At 41.1% G+C, this 19,615-nt stretch overlaps 3 protein-coding genes across 3 annotated transcripts in view; 2 read left to right on the top strand and 1 right to left on the bottom strand.

Moving 5' to 3' along the window:
* Positions 1–2,706: 2,706 nt before the first annotated feature.
* six7 (SIX homeobox 7) lies at positions 2,707–5,209 on the top strand. Its single transcript, XM_069672464.1, has 3 exons — positions 2,707–3,114; positions 4,579–4,742; positions 4,999–5,209. The coding sequence occupies exons 1-3, from the start codon at positions 2,707–2,709 to the stop codon at positions 5,207–5,209; spliced, it is 783 nt and encodes a 260-aa protein (XP_069528565.1).
* A 3,690-nt stretch (positions 5,210–8,899) lies between these two features.
* On the top strand, positions 8,900–15,951 carry LOC138600571 (actin-related protein 2). Its single transcript, XM_069672027.1, has 9 exons — positions 8,900–9,031; positions 9,951–10,061; positions 10,688–10,846; positions 11,590–11,719; positions 11,894–12,030; positions 12,120–12,269; positions 13,362–13,507; positions 13,609–13,741; positions 14,757–15,951. Exons 1-9 carry the CDS (start codon positions 8,984–8,986, stop codon positions 14,925–14,927), a joined length of 1,185 nt encoding a protein of 394 aa, XP_069528128.1. The 5' UTR covers positions 8,900–8,983; the 3' UTR covers positions 14,928–15,951.
* A 1,036-nt stretch (positions 15,952–16,987) lies between these two features.
* Positions 16,988–19,615, bottom strand: part of rin1b (Ras and Rab interactor 1b) — a 36,348-nt gene continuing 33,720 nt past the window's right edge. The window contains exon 12 of the mRNA XM_069672845.1: positions 16,988–18,888. Within this exon, the coding sequence (XP_069528946.1) occupies positions 18,565–18,888 (324 nt within the window). The 3' untranslated portion in view covers positions 16,988–18,564. The remainder of the gene's footprint in view (positions 18,889–19,615) is intronic.

Genomic DNA, 19,615 nt, shown 5'->3' with positions numbered 1-19,615 from the left:
CAGCTAAGAGGATGACGTTTCAGCTATGCACAGCCATGCTCTAATGTAAGTCCTATAGTTTTTTAAATAGATCATCGGTCATATACAGTTTGTGGTTGTGTTGCAAACCATAGAGGACTGAAAATAGAAAAACATCCTGTTGTACGGTGAAGCCTCAGTCATGTCGACCAAAATAAACTCAACATTTCTATTCCTTTAAAAAATCATTGCATATGCTCTTCAGGATAACACTGCAGATCTTTGTGTGTTGTAAATAGAAAAACATTTTAACCTGACAAAGCAGTGTATCCGTACAGCTCTTAATATGACTCCATGGGCCGGTTTCACAAAGATGTTTTAGACTGCTCTCTAGTGTTAGGCCAGTTTTAGCAAGTTAGACCGTTTCATAAATTAAAGACTGATCATTTTAAGCCAAAAAAAATTAGACACCTTGTTACCATGGTAACAATCAGTGACACCTGCTGACCAGTAGCACCAAATTTTGAACGTCTTTGACGGTCCTTTCATCGGTCGGATTAACACTGTTTACTGTTGCTGCAATTTTTTCCACTTCAGGCTTTTGTTGTTGTTGTTGTTGTTGTTGTTTGCTTTCTTTTTTTTCCAAGTAAAACACCATTATAACCTCCAACAGACAAACATTTTCTGCCGGGGTAAACGGTTAGATGCGGTTACTCGGTCGGCCATTTTTTCGTTTTGAAAAAAATCTTAGTTTACCCAGAATTCAATGCATAAAAGTCCTGCTTAAGATAGTCAAGAAATAAACTGCTTCGTGAAACAGATGAATTCAGACATTTATCTGAAGTCTGACTGTTTGTTACATCTAAGCCATAGTCAAAGTCTATCCTTGTGAAAGCAGCCCCATGACTCCTAACCTGATATCTATAAGGAACTTTTACATCTAAATACATTGGTCCGTGTTATGGACAATTTTTTTAGATTCAAGTGCACAGTTCTTCTTCATTTAAACAACATTTTCTGTAATCTTCTGTGTGCATTGATAGACAATCATGTGCCCTGCAGGAAGAGACGTTCAGGGACATCCTAACTACCACACAGCCACACATTGGGGCTCCTGGTGTTCATAGATTATCACTCTGTGTCTGATCGGCTCATATCTGTATCGTAGACAGATTTGTAGACGGATTTTACTCCCCTTCTATTAAACCAGATGATCCTTCACCTGACTGCAACCTTTATGCAAAGCCTCATATTCCCCGCAGGGAATTATCTTTGTCTGCTCTTAATTCTCTGCTTTAAGAGGAAAGTCTAACATCTAGAATTGCTTTATTTATGCTTTTGTTTACTTGAGTGACAGAAATGTTTCTCCTCCTGGCTGTGAGGGGCACACGATGCGTTTCATGTTTGCAAATATAGTTGACAGACGCTTTCAGGATCCTTAACCTGATTAATAAGAAATGTGTCCTGAGTCTGATTAATGAGCTGCAGAGATCAGAGGGATTGAAGCGAGCAGCACATCATTAAATCCTTGTCCTGGAGTCGCTGTCGTACACTGATGTCTCGGGGCGACCTCTCGTAGGGTCGAGACGTCTCAGAGGATGTAGCCTATAGGTGCAACATGTCTGTTTTAATTACAGGGGTATTAGCTGGTAGGGGATCGCTGTAGCTTTATGTACTCAAGTGTCCTCGCGGCCAAATGTCAGGGCACATGTGATACTGGTTTGCATGACCAGTCCAGGTCGAGTAGAAGTTTTAAAGTCATTTATAAAAGAATTTAGGTTATTTCTTTGCACACTAGTGTTGGGAATTACAGCTCTTTGAAGGGAGCTGGATCTTATGGCTCCGTTCGAATGGTTCTCGGAAAGGAAACGAGCCATAAGATCTGAGGTGAGAGATTAGTCGGACTCGCGATTGTGCCTGCACTATATTCTCCCGTGTCAACACACGCATATTTAAAATTCTGCGCCTTTAAAATTTAAGAGGAAACAGCAGAATAATGTGGGAACAATTGATCAACACCCTGTGTCACCTGTGGTAATGCAGCATAAAGCGGATCTAGGGCGGACAGTGGGCGCAACTGTAAAAAGCTCTCACCTACGACTCGCTTCCCGTCATTCGCACCAAAGAGCCATTCAAAAGAACCATATCGTTCGCAAACGTCACAACACAATTGCACGCTTTGTTTTGTATCTTTAGTTTTCCCTGCTGTCAAATCACCAGAGCTGTCTCCCCCTCCTCATCCTCGCCTCCTGAGGCTCGGCTCCATCTCCAGATCCGACCTATTAAATAACCGATCGTTGCTTGTTTGCTCACTGAAGTCATCCTGGCAGTCAATGTATCCTCAGGCTAAGCCAAACAAGCTGATCAGCCAGTCACCTCTGTACACACTACCCCCCACTAAGAAGCTAATGGCCGGGACCTATAATCCTTCTCAAAACAACCACAGAGATGCTAATTGTATCTAGCTATAAATACAGTTTGACTCCTTGTCCTCTTTCTTTATTCGGCTCGAGACACACTGGAAACTTGGAGCACCGGCTTCTCTGAGACATTTGAGATACCAGGAAAGCCTCGGTTACATAAGAGAGGCGGCAGATAGATGCAGCAAGTGTCAAAAACTTCAATCGTCTATAAAAATAAAAGTCAGCGCGCGCGCGGAGTTTCACGCGCGGTTGGATGCATCGTTTCACGCGCCTGTTGAGCGTCTCATAACTTCTCCGGTGAGTTTCTAAGAAGCAGCCAGCCGAGATGTTCCCGCTGCCCATGTTCACTCCGGACCAGGTCGCGAGGGTGTGCGAGAACCTCGAGGAAACCGGGGACATCGAGCGCCTCGGCAGGTTCCTGTGGTCCCTGCCGGCCGCCGTACCCGGCTCCGCCGGGGAGGCACTGAACCGACATGAGTCCGTGATGCGAGCCCGAGCGCTGGTCGCTTTTCACGGAGGAAACTTTGATGCTCTGTACCAGATCCTCCAGAGCCACAGGTTCACGCGCGAGTCGCACGCCAAGCTGCAGGACCTGTGGCTTGACGCGCACTACCGGGAGGCGGAGAGGCTGCGGGGGCGGCCGCTGGGCCCCGTGGAGAAGTATCGGATCCGCAAGAAGTTCCCCCTGCCCCGCACTATCTGGGACGGGGAGCAGAAGACGCACTGCTTTAAGGTAAAGACATGTAGCGATATGTGTTGTAGTATTTATCCCACGTGTTCCTGTGTTTGTGCGAAAGTTTAATTTCTCAAAGCGGGATTTTTTCCCCACTGTTATAACGTGCATTTAGATTACAAGACATTAAAGCTTGACTCTGTTATAACGTGCATTTACGTTAAAAGACATTGCAGCTTGACTCTGACTGCTCTCTGCTAAAGGTGCTTTTTAACCTGCTGCATCAAGCCGCCTGCTCTTTGAGCTCTTAAGATGATAATAGTCAGAGCCGGTTATCCTCCTGCCTTCTGCTTGGAAGTCTACTGAACTACTTTAAACATTCAGGCCACATAAAACTAACCAGGTTACTCATGCTTTATAACACTGGTAAACAAGGACAGACAGAGTGAAAATGGCTGCTGAAGATGCCATAAATAGTTGCTAGTTTTACACCTGATCAATGTGCATCCACGAGTGTAAATAAATCCTTAAGATTTTCTTCTTTCCTTTAACATTCATTTAATATTAATATCACCCAATACTTAATAATAACTTACGTTAGGCCTACGTCACACTATCTTATTTATCTTAAGGTTTTTAAAGGTGCGAAATAAATAAAGCTATTATTATTATTAATGTCCAGTGTGTGATTTTGTTAAAAAGGTCACTTCAGATTTGTTTTTCTCCTCTTGTTTTTACTTCATTGCAGTTACATTTGCTATCTGCAGCAGCAAAGGTCAGGTCCCCTCGCTGGATTCATTAAAGTTTAATCCTATCTTTAATTAGCAGCTTTCAAAGAACAACACAGCTATCCATCTGCTAACCAGGAGCCAGTTTAGAGACATTGATTCCATGTTAAAGAGCAACACCTTCAGTGCATCGCATATTTTTTAGTGTTGCTGGGTCATTAGTTGTTTAGGCAAATAGATTATTTATAATATCTTGTATTTTTTACTTGGAATCCATGACAACACATTTTTATTGGTGAAATTTCAAAAGAAAGAAATGATCAACAAATCAGGAAAAACTTGTATGTAAAGCTTTATAAGGCAGTTAAATAGTGCATTAATAAGCAAGAAGGGTGTGTGTGTTTGTGTGTGCGTGATCTCCCTCTGGTGGCGGGGTTAAGTATTGTGTCATAAGTGCAGATAATCTTTACACTCTCAAATCTATTAAGCCCCTTAACATGATCCCATTTAGTGGATATACATTGTCATGTATGCTTCTAATGTAGATTGTGATCATCTATTTATAAATCCAGTTTAATAAGATTATACTGAGCATCAGTGGAGCGATAAGATTATTGTGCTTTAATAGGATGATATCAAAACACCATATGGCGCTTTTCAAAGGGATACGCTTCAATTTTCAGGAAAATGAAGGCTTTATAGGTCCATGAAAATAAAGCGTAGTTGTCTGCATAAGAGGAGATAATGTAATGAAGTATGTCAGCCTAAATATTTTATGTATTTCTGTGTTCTGCAGGAAAGAACTCGCAGTTTGTTGAGAGAGTGGTACCTCCAAGACCCCTACCCCAACCCGTCCAGGAAACGCCACCTCGCTCAGGCCACCGGACTCACGCCCACACAGGTCGGCAACTGGTTCAAGAACCGTCGGCAGAGAGACCGCGCTGCATCCGCAAAGAACAGGTACCTAAAAATGACACGTGATTAGGCTGATTTAAAAGATAAAGGAGAAAAGACAGCTCATGATTTGCTGTCACGAACGTTTTTAGAGAAGCAGAAATATAAAGTCCTCAATTTAATTGGCCTTCAGTCAAAATAGGTGAAGCGACAAATTATATTATGAGGCAAAGTAATGAGAAAGAAGCTGATAAACATTTTTTCTTGAAGAGCATCTCTCCAAAAAGCCTTAACCTCATCTCTCTTATTTCTCTCCACCCAGACTGCAGCAGGACCCGTCCCACCTGCCCTCTGAGAGCTCACCTGACGGCTCCCACCAGGATCGCCGCCATCACCCCCACTTGTTGCCTCCCTCCCCTCGCCACCTGGGCAGCCCCGAGGCCAGCGACTGCAGCACGGAGAACGAGCGCAGGGAAACGGGAGCCTCCACCCCGGAGATCTCCGTCAGCAGCGACAGCGAGTTTGAGTCGTGAGACTCTCGAGCGCCTGTCCTCAGACTTTTGTTAAAGACACTTGAAGTGAGTGCGGCTGTGGACACACTGGAGGTGTTCTCAGTGGGAGGAAGATGAGGCCACTTGATGTGGCTGTGAGTGGACGTTTATAAGGGAATAATATGCAAGAACAACATGCACTTAAAAAGCACCATGGCACATGACCTTGACTGTTTTATGAGATAGTTCACTGCTGAACACGACTCAGCGATGATAATAAAACATAGAACGGGTACTTTCACTTCAAACTACAATCACACTAAGTATCTATAGACTTAAAGCCTATGGTCTTTAGATGATGTGCATATTAATATGAAGTTTTACTCTGGTTTATGCATAGATCATTTTCTAATAGTTTTTATCTAAACTAATGCATTTGTATGGAAGTTGTGAGGACACAATGAACAATGCCTTGAGTAGGCTATTAATACATGCAACTATATTTACATGCACAATAATAACAACTTAATTGGCTGAGAAGTTAAAGTTCCCATCATTGGCATCATTGAATTTTTTAATGGTGTAAATGCATATATTATAACCTTGATCTTGTTATTCAGAGACCTCAGGTTGTAACGTGCATGTAAACATCGTGACTGACCAATTCAACTCATTTCACTGCCTTAAAAAGGAACTAAAGGCATCATCAATCTTTTTTAAACTTAATAATAATAGCAGAATTTTAGACATACTCGTAGCTAATGAAACACACTTGCTGCTACAGCACAAGCGTTTTGTTACCAGCTGTGTTTTACCTGTTCACTCCTCTTTTGGTTACTGTGTGAAATCCGTCGAGCTTTTCGTGCTCCTGAGCTGCTTTGATGATCCCGCAGGAGCTGAAACACAAAAGATGGAACGGTGAGAATGTGAAGCACTGATCGGTCTTAACTCAATGTGCCTATTACATTTGAGAAAAAGCGAGACCTGGTTGGATGTGATTGTGTCCTTCTCCTTTCAGGAATGACACGTTTAAAAGGCCTACTGTTTGTTGTCTTTCTTACAACCATCATTTATCATAACGCATTACTGCAATTGAATCAAAGATGTATTTTGTAAATGTTTTATGTAAATAAATGAACCTATTTTTATCCAAAGTTATACTGACTCAGTGTATGGGTGTACTTGGAGAATCTCCATAATGATTTGATGAAACATGTTGGACATAGCCGGATCCATTCCTCCTTTTTATTTCCCATGATGCCCTTTTGAAAAAAGACTTTAAATGTGCAACATGAAATTATCCAACAATTACATTTTAGGATTGAACATCAAACAGATCAGTTTCATATCTTGTCAATAATTCAGAGGTACCAACTCAAACAACAAACTTCATTCGGTCATCATAAGCATAAGAATACAAAGCTGTGACTGCCACCATGTATTGCTTATATCCAACACCAAAAAGACAAAGACAAAAGGAGACCAACGATTGCAATCAAACATTATCACACAGCTGCGATTTTTCTCCTCTAACAAGCTCATGGTGATAAGCTAACATGTTGTTTAACAGATTTTGTAGCACTGCTGTGTTCCAGGTTGAAAATCATATAAATAGCCGGAATTCGACAAATCCTTATCATTTAGCTTCTAGGTTGATCAGCTAATAAAAAATCAGGAGAGAACTTTTGCCATATTTTAAGATAAAACTACCCATTAGTTACCATTTGGAAACAGCTAACTTTAGCATCAAACCACCTTCCAGCTAACATTACTGTTTGATATATTACAAGTGTTTGGTAAAAGAATTCTAGCATAAGTATATGCCTATGCTTTTGTATAATATACCATTATCAAACCGTAATATTAGCTAGGAAGTGGCTGAATTCTATAGTTAGCTGTTGTCTTATGGTAGCGAATCGGGTATCAATGACTTGCAAACTTGAACACAGCCCTACAACATTAGAGCTTTCAACTGTAAGTCTGAAGTCAGAGACAAATGGCGGCCATTTATATATTGAATACTCACATTTTAGTTAGTGATGGCACACCTACTTTTCAACCATAACAGTTAATTACTAAATTAAATGTATATATTGGATATAAATATACATTGAAATGGTCCTTGAAATTAGCTAGCTACATAAGAAAATGCCAGATATTATGATTTCTTTCGATTGTTCAAAAATGAATTAGGCTAGATCAATTAACTTTCTGACAAAGCAGGAAGTGCACAGGTGTTTAATGACATTAATGACTGCCCAGAACCATTCATGTCAATGCAGCAACTAATTATCAAACTGTTTACACCTGTGTTGGTAACTTACAATCTCTGCAGTGAAAAGGTCACTCTTTGTCATGTACAAAACAAGCTAACGCAACATTCACAGCTAACCAGACACAGAGCCATTTTCTTTCAATATGTGGCCACCTACTGACTGGTTTGTGTCCTGTGAATAATTCACCATAAGCTAGGTCAATACTTTTGCACAAATGTTAGCATAACATCCAGGTGACTAGCATGTTTCTCTAAAGATAATTTAGCCACAACCCAAACTTTGGTTGTTTGACAGGTCTTACCAATGTTTTTCAGGACATTTCCAGGTTCCAAAAATACTCTTCCACGAAGCTAGACTGTAAAGTATTGTTACTGTTGAACAGTAATGAAGACTTTTTGGCTTAACGCAAACGAAGATGGCGGCCGGAAATGACACGTATTTCATTCGTTGGCCAACGGGAGTTAACGGCCGAAAATACGGAGGCGGAAACGACGTCTTCTGAGGGCACCTCGGGGTTTTAGACACATTTTATGACAAAAAAAAAAACCGATTTAGTAAATTTATAGAGGCTAGATGTATCTTGTGATAAAACGGACAGGAAAAAAAATGGTATAAGGACAAACCAGACCTTTTTTATTATAGAGTAATTAAAAAACACATGTAACTATGTTGAATATTTATAGTATATTACTGCTCTTTTTAACATAGCAATTCAAAATAATACAATGACAAAAACTTCAAAGTGCATGGCAATAATAACGACATTAACAAGAAATTGATCATTAGATTGAGCTATACAACAATAAGTTAATAAGAAAAATGTATTAAATTAAATTATTTTGACTAGTTTTATTATTTAATAAAATAAATGAAGGGAAAAACATTTATTGATAAAATATGTATACATATATAAATGAATAATTAACAAAATTAAGAATATTTTAAATTCCTGACTCTTTAATATATGCTACATTCTTTAAAGAATAGAGAAGTTTTTAAATTTCAACAAAAACCATCAGTAACAGACTTTGGTTTTCTAAATCTTGATTTTTATTTGTGGAACTTAATGAAAAGCCATTAAAGTTTGATGGTATTTTCCTTGAAGTATTATCATTTCCAGGATTTAATGCCAAAAAAGCTTAATCACAATTGCTTAGTTTTATCTGTCTGTAAAGGGTGGTGAGGATTTGAGAAAAGTCTCCCCAGAGGTGGGCAGAGTACGCATATTAAAACAATACATGGAAACAAACAAATGGTAAGGAATTGTTAAGCACAAAGAGTGTGTGTAAATGCCTTATTTGAAACAACACTACCTGTTTCCCTCTAAAAAGTGTAGTGTCGGCCTCCTTCCTCTCTTGCAACTGAAATGGGCGTCCCCACATTCAGTAGCCCCGCCCAGACTTTTAGGAACAGCAAAAGGACTTCTGCTTACCTGTCAGTTTCAGCCACAGCTAAATTCATGAGAATTGGTTATGTGTTAGTCTGACCCCTGTCCTCACAGGAGGGACCATCTTGAGCTGTTTATAGTATTTGCTTCAGCATGGACAGCGAAGGGAGAAAAGTGGCGGTGTGTGACAATGGGACGGGGGTAAGTCATTGATCCAAAGTAGTTTTGTAGCAAACAGAAGTTTGACAGCCTGCAGCAGCACTGGCTATTGTCTTTCTTTGTTTCTAGTAGATATTGATTTGAATTTAAAGTCTTATCTTCAATGGTTTTTGTAGCAAATCTACACCAGGTGTGTAAAACATCTGTGTTATAGTCTAAAGTGGCTGTTTTGAGAAGGTAAGGGTGTGATTGTGTGCTGCATACTGCAGCCTGATTCCACATCTGTCTGGACTTGTCACTCTGCCACTAATGTGCACACACAGCCATAAAAGGTTGTGATGTTTTGAACTGAGCAGCAATTGGATGGAAAGCAGGAAGAGAGATTTGAGGAACTAAAACATCAGGAGTGGCTCTGTAATTTTTATTGTGGCATATTAATATGTACTCAAGTATTGCATTTGAGATTAACATGAGTTCTGAGTTTGAACCGTACCTGCACACAGGGGCTTGTTGTATCCATGTTTTTGCCTCTGCTTGGAATGTATCGCATCCCTCCAGGCTAAGGAATGTGCTCAGCGGCTACAAAGACAAGTTGAGACACTTCAGTATGAGGAGAAATCATCAAAGGCAGAGAATGGGCCGTGGTGAACTGCAGGACATTTAAAACACAATGCAACTATTTCCCATAGCTTGCAAAATGAATAAATGTCACATGTTTTTCAAAAGGTGAAAATCAGTGGATGAATATGAGACAATCAGGTAAAGCATCATAATAATACAGCATACAGATTAAGCCGAGTGCGGGATTAAACAGAATAAAACTGATATATTAATGGACATTAAATAGACTACAGTTCATTTGCAGGATTGACTAAATGCTACAAACACAAACTTTCAGTTTCAGTCGACACAAAAAACAAGAACTTAATTCACATGGTTTAATTCTCACATCCCTCCTCAGTTTGTCAAATGTGGCTTCGCTGGATCCAACTTCCCCGACCACATCTTCCCCGCCATGGTGGGTCGACCAATTATTCGATCAAACACCAAAGTGGGCAACATCGAGATAAAGGTGAGGTGAATTTAAAGTGTACATTAAGCCCTAAACAATATTTCTACTCACACCTACTCTTACTTTAAAAAGCTTTTGAATTCAGGTCCTCTGCTTGGATTTGGCGGTTTTGACACTTTTCCTTAAGCAACGCATCTCATTACTTCTTCCGGCTCTGTCTCTATGTTGTTGTATCCTATTTAAAGCAAAGTGACCAATGCCTATCTGTTGTGTCTAGACGCACACTGTAAGACTTGTTCAGCTCATTAAACAGCTGACCTATTGTACCTCTCGTCCTCTCAGCTCATAACCATCTAAGTGTCTTAGTACTGTACACCTTCCCGCAACACAGTTAAGTTCATGTGCAGATAATTCAGACCTTCATCCTCGTCGCCCTCATTGAACAAGAGTGCAAAGGGGGCTTCTTAAAGATCATTATTTGGCAATTAATATGAAAAGAAATATATGTTCCCGAGATATTTATTATGGAAAATACAGCCTACATTTTTTTTACTTAAGAAACCTTTAAAAGTTTTGAGTACTGACCAAATCGTGCCCAGAGATATGATTATAGCATCAGTCCAAAATAGAAAACAAAACAAAAAGTCGGCCTCTACTCAAGGCTGAACTCGTGTTTCTTCCTCCAGGACCTGATGGTGGGTGATGAGGCCAGCGAGTGTCGCTCCATGCTGGAGGTGTCCTACCCCATGGAGAACGGCATGGTGCGCTCTTGGGACGACATGCTCCACCTGTGGGACCACACCTTCGGCCCCGACCGCCTGAACATCGAGCCAAAAGAGTGCAAGGTATAACCAATGAATGGTAATACTGATGTAGCGCTTTTCTACTCTTCCGACCACTCAAAGCGCTTTTATACTACATGTCACATTCACCCCTTCACACACTGATGGCAATGACCAAGTGCTAATTTCCAATCAGGGTCTCTGCATTCATACCCGATGCCACCGGGTGCGACATGTGACTGTAGCAGTCAGGGATCGAACCCCCAACCTTCTGATTGAGAGACGACCCACTCTACCACTGAGTTACCGTTATGGAAACTTCAATGACTGTAGTGTTAATCTCCTCCTGCCGTTCCTCCTCTACAGAACGCTGCAAGAGCTGGATTTGTCAACAGAGCTGTCAATCATGACGCTACACCCCCTTTTTATACAGCATCAAATAGCTAATTAAAACTAGACTTGTCAGAAAAATTAAAACACTTGGATGTAAATCAGCATGATAAGAACTATAAGTATAAAGACAGAAACCATGTTTAAGAAAAATGTACTTTACGTGTATTTTGATTTTATAGTTTGACTCATGTCCCATCTGTTAACATGGAGGAGGCGGGCTTTATGACCTATACTGCAGCCAGTCAGCAGGGGGCGATAGAGATGTTACGGCTTCAATTTTTAAAATGAATGTAATTTTTATACAAAGCATGCAAGAAGCCGCAGGGTCGTTTATTTAAAAATGTAAACTCCTGTTATAATGTCTTGATAAATACATAGTAAGCTTTTAGCTAATTTGTGTCTTCCTCTTTAAGATCCTGCTGACCGAGCCGCCCATGAACCCCACCAAGAACCGGGAGAAGATCACAGAGGTCATGTTTGAGAAGTACCAGTTCCACGGCATTTATGTGGCAATTCAGGCCGTGCTCACTCTGTATGCTCAGGGTAAGACATCCAAACTCCTCGCTACATTCATATTTAAAGGATATAATCCCTCTTCAATGTTTCACGCGTTAAGACACAAGAAATCAAACGTCTAGCTTGTCTTTCATGTTCTAGGCTGACCACGGGATGGATTAACTGATTATTTGAAAAGAGAGTAACATTTTTGGTTTGCAGGCTTGCTTACGGGCGTGGTCGTGGACTCAGGCGATGGTGTCACCCACATCTGTCCGGTGTACGAGGGCTATTCTTTACCCCACCTCACACGCAGGTTGGACATCGCAGGACGTGACATCACACGCTACCTCATCAAGGTGAGCCGGGAATTGGGGATAAAAAAGAAAGTCTGAAAATCGGCAAAAACACTATCTTTTATTATCATCTTTTATTTTCCCGCCATCAGCTCCTCCTTCTCCGCGGATACGCCTTCAACCACACAGCAGACTTTGAGACAGTGCGTATGTTGAAGGAGAAGCTCTGCTACGTGGGGTACAACATCGAGCAGGAGCAGCGCCTCGCCACAGAGACCACCTACCTGGTGGAGACGTTCATGGTACGTCCAAGAACTCCCAGCAAAGCGCTTTAATTTTTGGTCTACCTGAAACAATGGGTACAACTTTAGGAATTACACTAATTTGTTTTCCGGCTCAAAGTTAGGTGAAGAGAGCGATACCACTTTTGTTTCTGTGGTATCACTTTTGTTACGTTTACATTTCTTTGAGGACTGAGTTAAGTTAACTTACTTCTTTTATTAAGATCGACTGTTACAGTGAGTAAATATGGAGCTTAAGCAAACAGTCATTTAGCTTAGCTTTGCTTAGAGACTGAAAACAGGTTACTAGCTAGTAAAAGATTCAAAACTAGCAGAACTAATGCTCAAAAACGCAAAAACTGAGGTGTAGAAATAACCAAGGTACTTGGCTCAAGCTAACCAAATATCAAGCTTGAGCAACCAGTCATTAGCTTAGCTTAGCATAGAGACTGGAAACAGGTTACTAGCTAGTAAAAGATTAAAAACTAGCAAAACTTATGCTCAAAAACGCAAAAACTGAGGTGTAGAAATAACCAAGGTACTTGGCTAGAGGTTAACTAAATATCAAGCTTGAGCAACCAGTCATTAGCTTAGCTTAGCATAGAGACTGGGAACAGGTTACTAGCTAGTAAAAGATTAAAAACTAGCAGAACTTATGCTCAAAAACGCAAAAACTGAGGTGTTGAAATAACCAAGGTACTTGGCTAGAGGTTGACTAAATATCAAGCTTGAGCAACCAGTCTTTAGCTTAGCTTAGCATAGAGACTGGTATAGAAGGGTAAAGATTTCAAAAATGCACTCACAAGCAGAACAAAAACCTGCACAAAAGCTAAGGTGTAAATAATGTTTGTGAAATATGGGGAGTTATATTGCTGTGCTAAGCTAATTGCTAACTGAGTGTTTAGTTTTAGCTTATTAATGGGACATGAACACAGGTTTTCTGGGTCAAAGTCTTGTATTTGTTTGACCCATTTATCCTCCAGACCTCCGCCCCATAAGGACTTTCTTGCTCTTTATACTACTTTTGTTTTCCTCCTTTGCTAATGTAATAATTACTCTGGAAAATCAGAAATATTCAGATTATTTCTTCACTTGTTCGTCTCTCTGCTGAAGCTTCCTGACGGCCGGCAGGTGAAGGTGGGTGGAGAGAGGTTCGGGGCCCCTGAAGCTCTGTTCCAGCCTCATCTCATCAACATTGAGGGGGCAGGAGTGGCTGAGCTGCTGTTTAACACCATCCAGGCTGCAGACATTGACCTCAGGTCGGAGTCTCCTCACTGCTGTCTTTACTAACGCCCTAAGACTACAGTATTTACATACAAAGCACGTCGTTTTCCCTCCTACCATCTGTTTCTGTGCGCAGGGCGGACTTCTATAAGCACATCGTGCTGTCAGGAGGGACCACCATGTACCCCGGCCTTCCATCCAGACTGGAGAGAGAAATCAAGCAGCTCTACTTGGAGCGGGTTCTGGACGGAGACACGCAGAAACTATCAGTAAGTAAACTGTCTGCTTCACTGCAGCGGGATGCAGTGAGGCTTAGCTCTTCCATAATCTGTATTTTAAAAGACAGGATGTTAAATAAGAGGTTACATAACCTTTGATACTCTTTAATACCTTTGCATAAATGTCAAAATCCATTAAGGTAACAACAACGGCATAATCTGTAGCTTTAGCCTCAATGCTAACATAGTACATCTTCCATTATTTTGATGAATGTGGCATAGAACTGACATAATATCTATTTTTACTCGTTTTGTAATAATATCATTCTTTAAAACAATATTAAACCAAATCCACTGACGAGGTTGCCCCTGAGTTTTCAACCGCAACACACAAGCTTGATTTTATATAAGTCTATGAGAAAATGGCCCTACTTCTCACTTTATTTATTATCTCAGTTAACATTTTTCTATTGAGTTTAAAGTCTCAATCATTAGTTTCAACTCTAATACAGCATGATGTTCATTTTATAGGTTGTAGTCCCATTAAGAATAAAATAGGTGATAAACCAGGGTGTCCAATAGGGCGTGGCTTCCTTGTGATTTACATGTTGCTTAGACAAATAAAAAAAATATATACAAGCCAAAATTAGCTCACAGTTACTGTGAAATACAGATGGACCCTGCTAATCAAGCTAGCTCTGCCGTTAGCTCACAACTCAGAGATTGCTCCTCCCTCCTGTCCAGCTCCACCCTCTTGTCTACATATGGTCACTCCTGGCTCAAAAATCCAAGATGGCGACGGCCTAAATACCAACTCCAGGCTATCAAAAGTAGACAACAAATTTTTATATAGAACCATAAAAGACCTTTATATTAAATTATACTGGACTATTATATGATTAAAAAAAATACTAATTTTATGACTTAGAATTTAAACTTTTTTTAAATCCAAATATTTTCAGTGATGTTTGTGCCAAAAGAAACTCTTACAGCAATGGTGATCATTTTATACATGTAATGCTCTGTGTTTCAATGACCCGTGTTTCTCTTCTCTCCACCTGTATAGAAGTTTAAGATCCGTATCGAGGATCCTCCCCGGCGTAAACACATGGTGTTCCTGGGCGGAGCCGTGCTTGCCAACATCATGAAAGACAAGGAGTCCTTCTGGCTGAGCCGGGCCGAGTACGAGGAGAAGGGGCTGGGAGTGCTGCAAAAACTGGGAGGTGGAGTCAGATAGAAACAGATATTTTTATCACACAGATATTTTTTAAAATCTTTATATCCTCTTGTTTTCAGTTCCTTTAGTCTTGCTATTTTAATCAATTAAATGACTGACTATAGTTGATAATCTATTAAAGGGGGGGGATTATGCTAATTTCAAGCTTCATATTTCACTATGTAATACCTGTGGAGTAGCTTAGCATAATTTACAGTTTAAAAAACTCAGAATTTTTCTCACACTGGTGCTCTGTGCAGAAATCATACAGCCTCTGCCTGAAACGACTCAGTCAGCTCTTTCTCTTTAAGAAACCCCGCCCCTACAAGCCCACTTTCTTCTGATTGGCCAGCTTTGTGACGTCACAAAGTGCAGCATGTAGAAAAAATTGTGTGAAACCTGGGGTTTACAGCAGCCTGCAGACTGAGCTGAGGAGCCTGGGGATTATTTAAACATACTTCACCAAAGTTTAGTCTGGACATCCAACATTGTAACATTATAAATATGTCTTTACAGGTGAAACAGCGTAATACTCCCTCTTTAAGTTATCAAGCTGAAAGGCCAAGTTTTTACCGTGATAATGTTTGGGATACATTGAATCTACAATATACGGTATAAGGATACCTGAAACTTTTTAAATGTTTTAAATTCACTCTGATGGCTAAATTAAGGGCGTTGTTTTTGAGTATTTGGGTCTAGATTCAGCCAAAGTTATTTTTAAAACACCTTGTTACATTTAGGACATTTTGGTATAATTTTGTCTAAAGTAGTCTTTCCCATCTCTAACCCTGTAGTGCAGAGATTTTGGGACTTTGTAAAAGGCCTCCTTGACAAAAAATACAAAGATGTGTTAATATATGCAAAAAAAAACAACAACAATGACTGAAAATGTTAAATTGTTAACATAACACAAAACTGTCACATTAGAGTGGAGGAACTTTGTTTTCTACGGGATTATTATAAGTCACATGCACATTTTTTTGCATTTAATGAAAAGTACGATGACTGTGTAATCTGTCCAAGAAGCTTTTAAATAAATCTGATTAAAAAAATGAGTTTTTGTGCTGCTTTTTGTTTGAAAATTGAAAACCTCCGCCAGACTACATAAAACGCGTCATCCAGCGGAGGCCAGGGAGCTTGTTAAACTACACTCCCTCAATCTAGGACGCCCGCCTCCGATGTCATGTCTCGTTCAAAATTATCAGGTTTGTAATGTCGACTGCAGACCTGAAGTTTTTTAGACGATCCACCGGTATATTCTCCTCGTATTTCAGATTCTGCACCACTCTGAACTGTTGCCTGGAGCGAAACGGTAGTATTTCACTCCAGCGTCTCTCGCTGGGATGTTCTTTTCAGAAGGAGGGGCGCAATGCATGCTGGGTGTTGTAAGAATGTAGAATGGGCGAAACCACGAGCTGTTTGTATAACTTTCTCAACAGCCAATTTTAAATGTTATTGCTTCTATCGATTACAGAGAACATCATCTTTGACTGACAGTAGCTTTTTCAAGGGGCGAACTGCTCCTTTAACATTTGAAACCCTGGCAAACTTTCACTTAAAGCTCCTTTAACGAACTTTCGGTTTGTGTTGATTTTGGCGCCCCCTGTGGACAAAGCCGTACCTCTTATCTCTTTGCGTTTTTTGTCCTGTACATGCTTAAGTGGTGATTTTTAATAAAAAATCTCATCCTGCTTTCTTTAACAATCATATGCATCACTCACTTTAAATGTTTGCCCTGGAAAATGTAAACAAAGGCAGCGTGCAGTTAACCGCTTTGTCTGACACCTGATGCCAGCTGTTTCAGGCATTAAACATAACTATATAGAAATAATCAATCTTGTTGCTGATGTTCTGGTTTGCTTTTGTAGCTCATATAGAGTCATCAGAATTAATTTCAGTCTGTTTCATAACCAGTGAAAAACTCCTCACCGGCGCTTTAACAACACATCTGATGGTGGTTTAAAAGCAGGAGCACAATGGTTGTTGTCTGCCGCCCTCTGGTGGCTGAGTTTGTGTAAGACATCAAATCAGAACATCCACAACCCCTCTACAGCACAGACCTGGATGGAACATTGTGAACAGATATTGCAATTTTTTATTGCGATACTGAGTTACCTGACAAAAAAATACAGTAATGTGTTTCCACACTGAAAAGAAATAGTGAGCTCTCACATTGAACACATGCTTCACGCACACACACACACCACATTCGCAGAACCTGTACGTTAAAATGAAAAAAGCATGCAATAATGTCCAAAACACGTCATAGTTCTCAAAAATGAACCTCCTCAGCTGCTTAGAAACTGTTGAAAATCCATACTTAGGTTTGATATCTACCCAACAAATCGAACAATTAAAAGTTAGCTTTAAATACACAATATGATCATCGAGAATGACACTGATCGAACAGTCAGTTGGTGGAGATGACTTGCAGCAGGAGTCGCCAGAAGCTGGTGACTTTTTAAATTTACATTCAACCAGGCACCCCGGGGTGCCGGTGTGTTGGTTCCGACTGTCCTCTCAGTCCGGTTGTTTTACATCACGGCCAAGAGAAACAGAAGAACTGAAAAGCAGTGGTTGAAATGAATGCATCTTAAATTGTGACAGGCAAAAAAAAAAAGATTTTAATACATTCGCGAGTCATTCAGTAAATCTGTCGCAGGTTGTCTCAGAGTGTCGATGTGATGCTTTTTTCTTTCCTCTCACGTGGTTTTTAAAAAACAGAGAGCTGATGCTTTTCTAACACCTCCCTCCTACTCGCTCATTACTGCACCTGCCAAAAACACTTAACAGAATACGCGAGAAAGGAGGAGAGCTGCGCTTTTCTCAAACAGCAAAAATAAATATTGTCTCTGTGGGTGAGTCTAAAAATAAACCTTCCCTCAAGCTCTCAAACCTGATTTCCTTCAAAGTAAACACCTGTTGTATCACAAACTGGCATCCCGTCATCTGTTTTAGTCACTTTGGTATTAAGGTTTGGTCTTGGCTATAACACATCTCACCCTTTTTTTTTGTCGAGCTGTATTCCAGGGGGCGCACAAAGGTTTGTACCCCAAACCCTTTAAAACGAGGTTCATCAAGACTTTAACACATAAAAGTGAAGAAATAAAACATCCAAGTGTCTTTAAGATTCGGCCCAGAACTATACAGTGAAAGGGTTACATCACCACGCTGGACAATTTGCCTTCTCCTGTGCGTACAGGAAGTGATTTTTGTTTCCAGGCAACAGTAGTCTCACAGAATTTGTCTTTGGATTTGAGCCTCCTCACGTTTTAATGATGTAATCCCTTCATGGTATAACTCTGGGCTCATGTTTCAGATTACAATCAAATCCATTAATTACACATTTTCCATGTCACAAATAGAACACTCCTTTACACAGCAGCCACACTGAGCGGGACACAGGACAACTTTAGGCAACAGTCCCCGTGTTGGTCCTGCTGTGCCCTGCATGTTGGTCCTTTTAGGGAAGAGTTACCGTTCACGGTCTGCTCCTGGTCTCAAGTTTTTCACAACAAGTCCTGACCCACGACGAGACACAACACACCGCCGGAGAGAAAGAGACAGAACAAGAGAGAGAAAGAGAGAGAAAGCGAGAGCAACCATCCATCTCCTCCTCCTCCTCCTTCCTCCTCCCTCCTTCCTCCATTCCTCCCACTCACTCCTCACACACCGACTCGCTCAGGTCCACGGCGCCACCTCTGGTGAGCCGCCGCATCTTGCTGAAGTCGTGGTCGGTCCTCAGGTAGGAGAGCGAGGGGCCTCCCTCGCTGTGGCTGGCCAGGTCCTGCGGCTGGGCCTGAGGCGGCAGGGCCCTCATCTCGCCGCCGCTGCGCCAGTACAGGGTGTATTGCTGCGGGTCGGACACTCCGAAGGTGGAGGCGCACAGCTGCGCCAGGGCCTGGCTGCTTTCTCCGGCTCTCCACTGCAACGTCCGCACGGCGCTCCGCTCCCCGTCCTGGAACAGTATCCGAACGCACCTCTGCAGGCAGGGGAGGGGGGGAGAGGAGATAAAGAGAGAGAAAAACAGTGAATATATACTGTATTCATGCAAAACAGAGGTCAAGAGGCTTATGGAGTGAGGGCAAAAGAGGGGGAGGAGAGAGATGGAGCCAGAGGAGGAGTGAGAGCTGTGCAGGCACACAGGCAGATAATCCACTACAATAAATGAACCCAAATGATGTTCATAAAAGATATTCTCTCTGAAACAAAGCTCCTGCTTCCCACACACAACCAGCGGGTCCAAGAGCTGCATATGAAATTATCTCTAACTGCTCTCTGCTCTCATGCATGTTACAGCCTCATTGAAAAACTGCTAGCTTTAATATAAACATCCAAACTGTTAAAAAAAATCGTCCATTAAACTCTCTGTGCCTCGCTGCGCTGCTGAAGTTTCCCCTCATGACTTCAATCCAAACAGAAACTTTCTGACGTTTTCCAACAGAGCAAAAAGCGATCAAACACAAATAACTACTCTGACTAAACATTTGCCACTCTTCAAACACTTACCAGCAATTGTTCTCTACCTAAGCTATTATATAATGTCAGATACAGCCACCTACAGACGCCCTCACAACTCTCTTTAAAACACACACAATCAAAACATACTGAACGTAATCCTTTTAACCAAACAGACGACCTAAAGAAGCCAGTGAGAATCCCTCTTCTCTGTCACACAGCACAGAGCCTACCTGCACACACAACTACCC

This window comes from Semicossyphus pulcher, unplaced genomic scaffold, assembly GCF_022749685.1.
Source record: "Semicossyphus pulcher isolate SPU_LCO1_2020_fin unplaced genomic scaffold, fSemPul1.0.p SCAF_21, whole genome shotgun sequence".
NCBI lineage: Eukaryota > Metazoa > Chordata > Actinopteri > Labriformes > Labridae > Semicossyphus > Semicossyphus pulcher.
Note: the sequence above shows the minus strand (reverse complement) of the source record. Positions and strands in the feature narration are given on the sequence as shown.

What these genes read in the sequence shown, in the direction of transcription:
- six7 (XM_069672464.1), top strand. Translation starts at nt 2,707, where the DNA reads ATGTTCCCGCTGCCCATGTTCACTCCGGACCAGGTCGCGAGGGTGTGC. An exon ending in AGAAGACGCACTGCTTTAAG is followed by an intron (nt 3,115 to 4,578) that starts GTAAAGACATGT and finishes TGTGTTCTGCAG; the next exon opens with GAAAGAACTCGCAGTTTGTT. An exon ending in GCTGCATCCGCAAAGAACAG is followed by an intron (nt 4,743 to 4,998) that starts GTACCTAAAAAT and finishes CTCTCCACCCAG; the next exon opens with ACTGCAGCAGGACCCGTCCC.
- LOC138600571 (XM_069672027.1), top strand. Translation starts at nt 8,984, where the DNA reads ATGGACAGCGAAGGGAGAAAAGTGGCGGTGTGTGACAATGGGACGGGG. An exon ending in TGGGCAACATCGAGATAAAG is followed by an intron (nt 10,062 to 10,687) that starts GTGAGGTGAATT and finishes TTCTTCCTCCAG; the next exon opens with GACCTGATGGTGGGTGATGA. An exon ending in ACCTGGTGGAGACGTTCATG is followed by an intron (nt 12,270 to 13,361) that starts GTACGTCCAAGA and finishes TCTCTGCTGAAG; the next exon opens with CTTCCTGACGGCCGGCAGGT.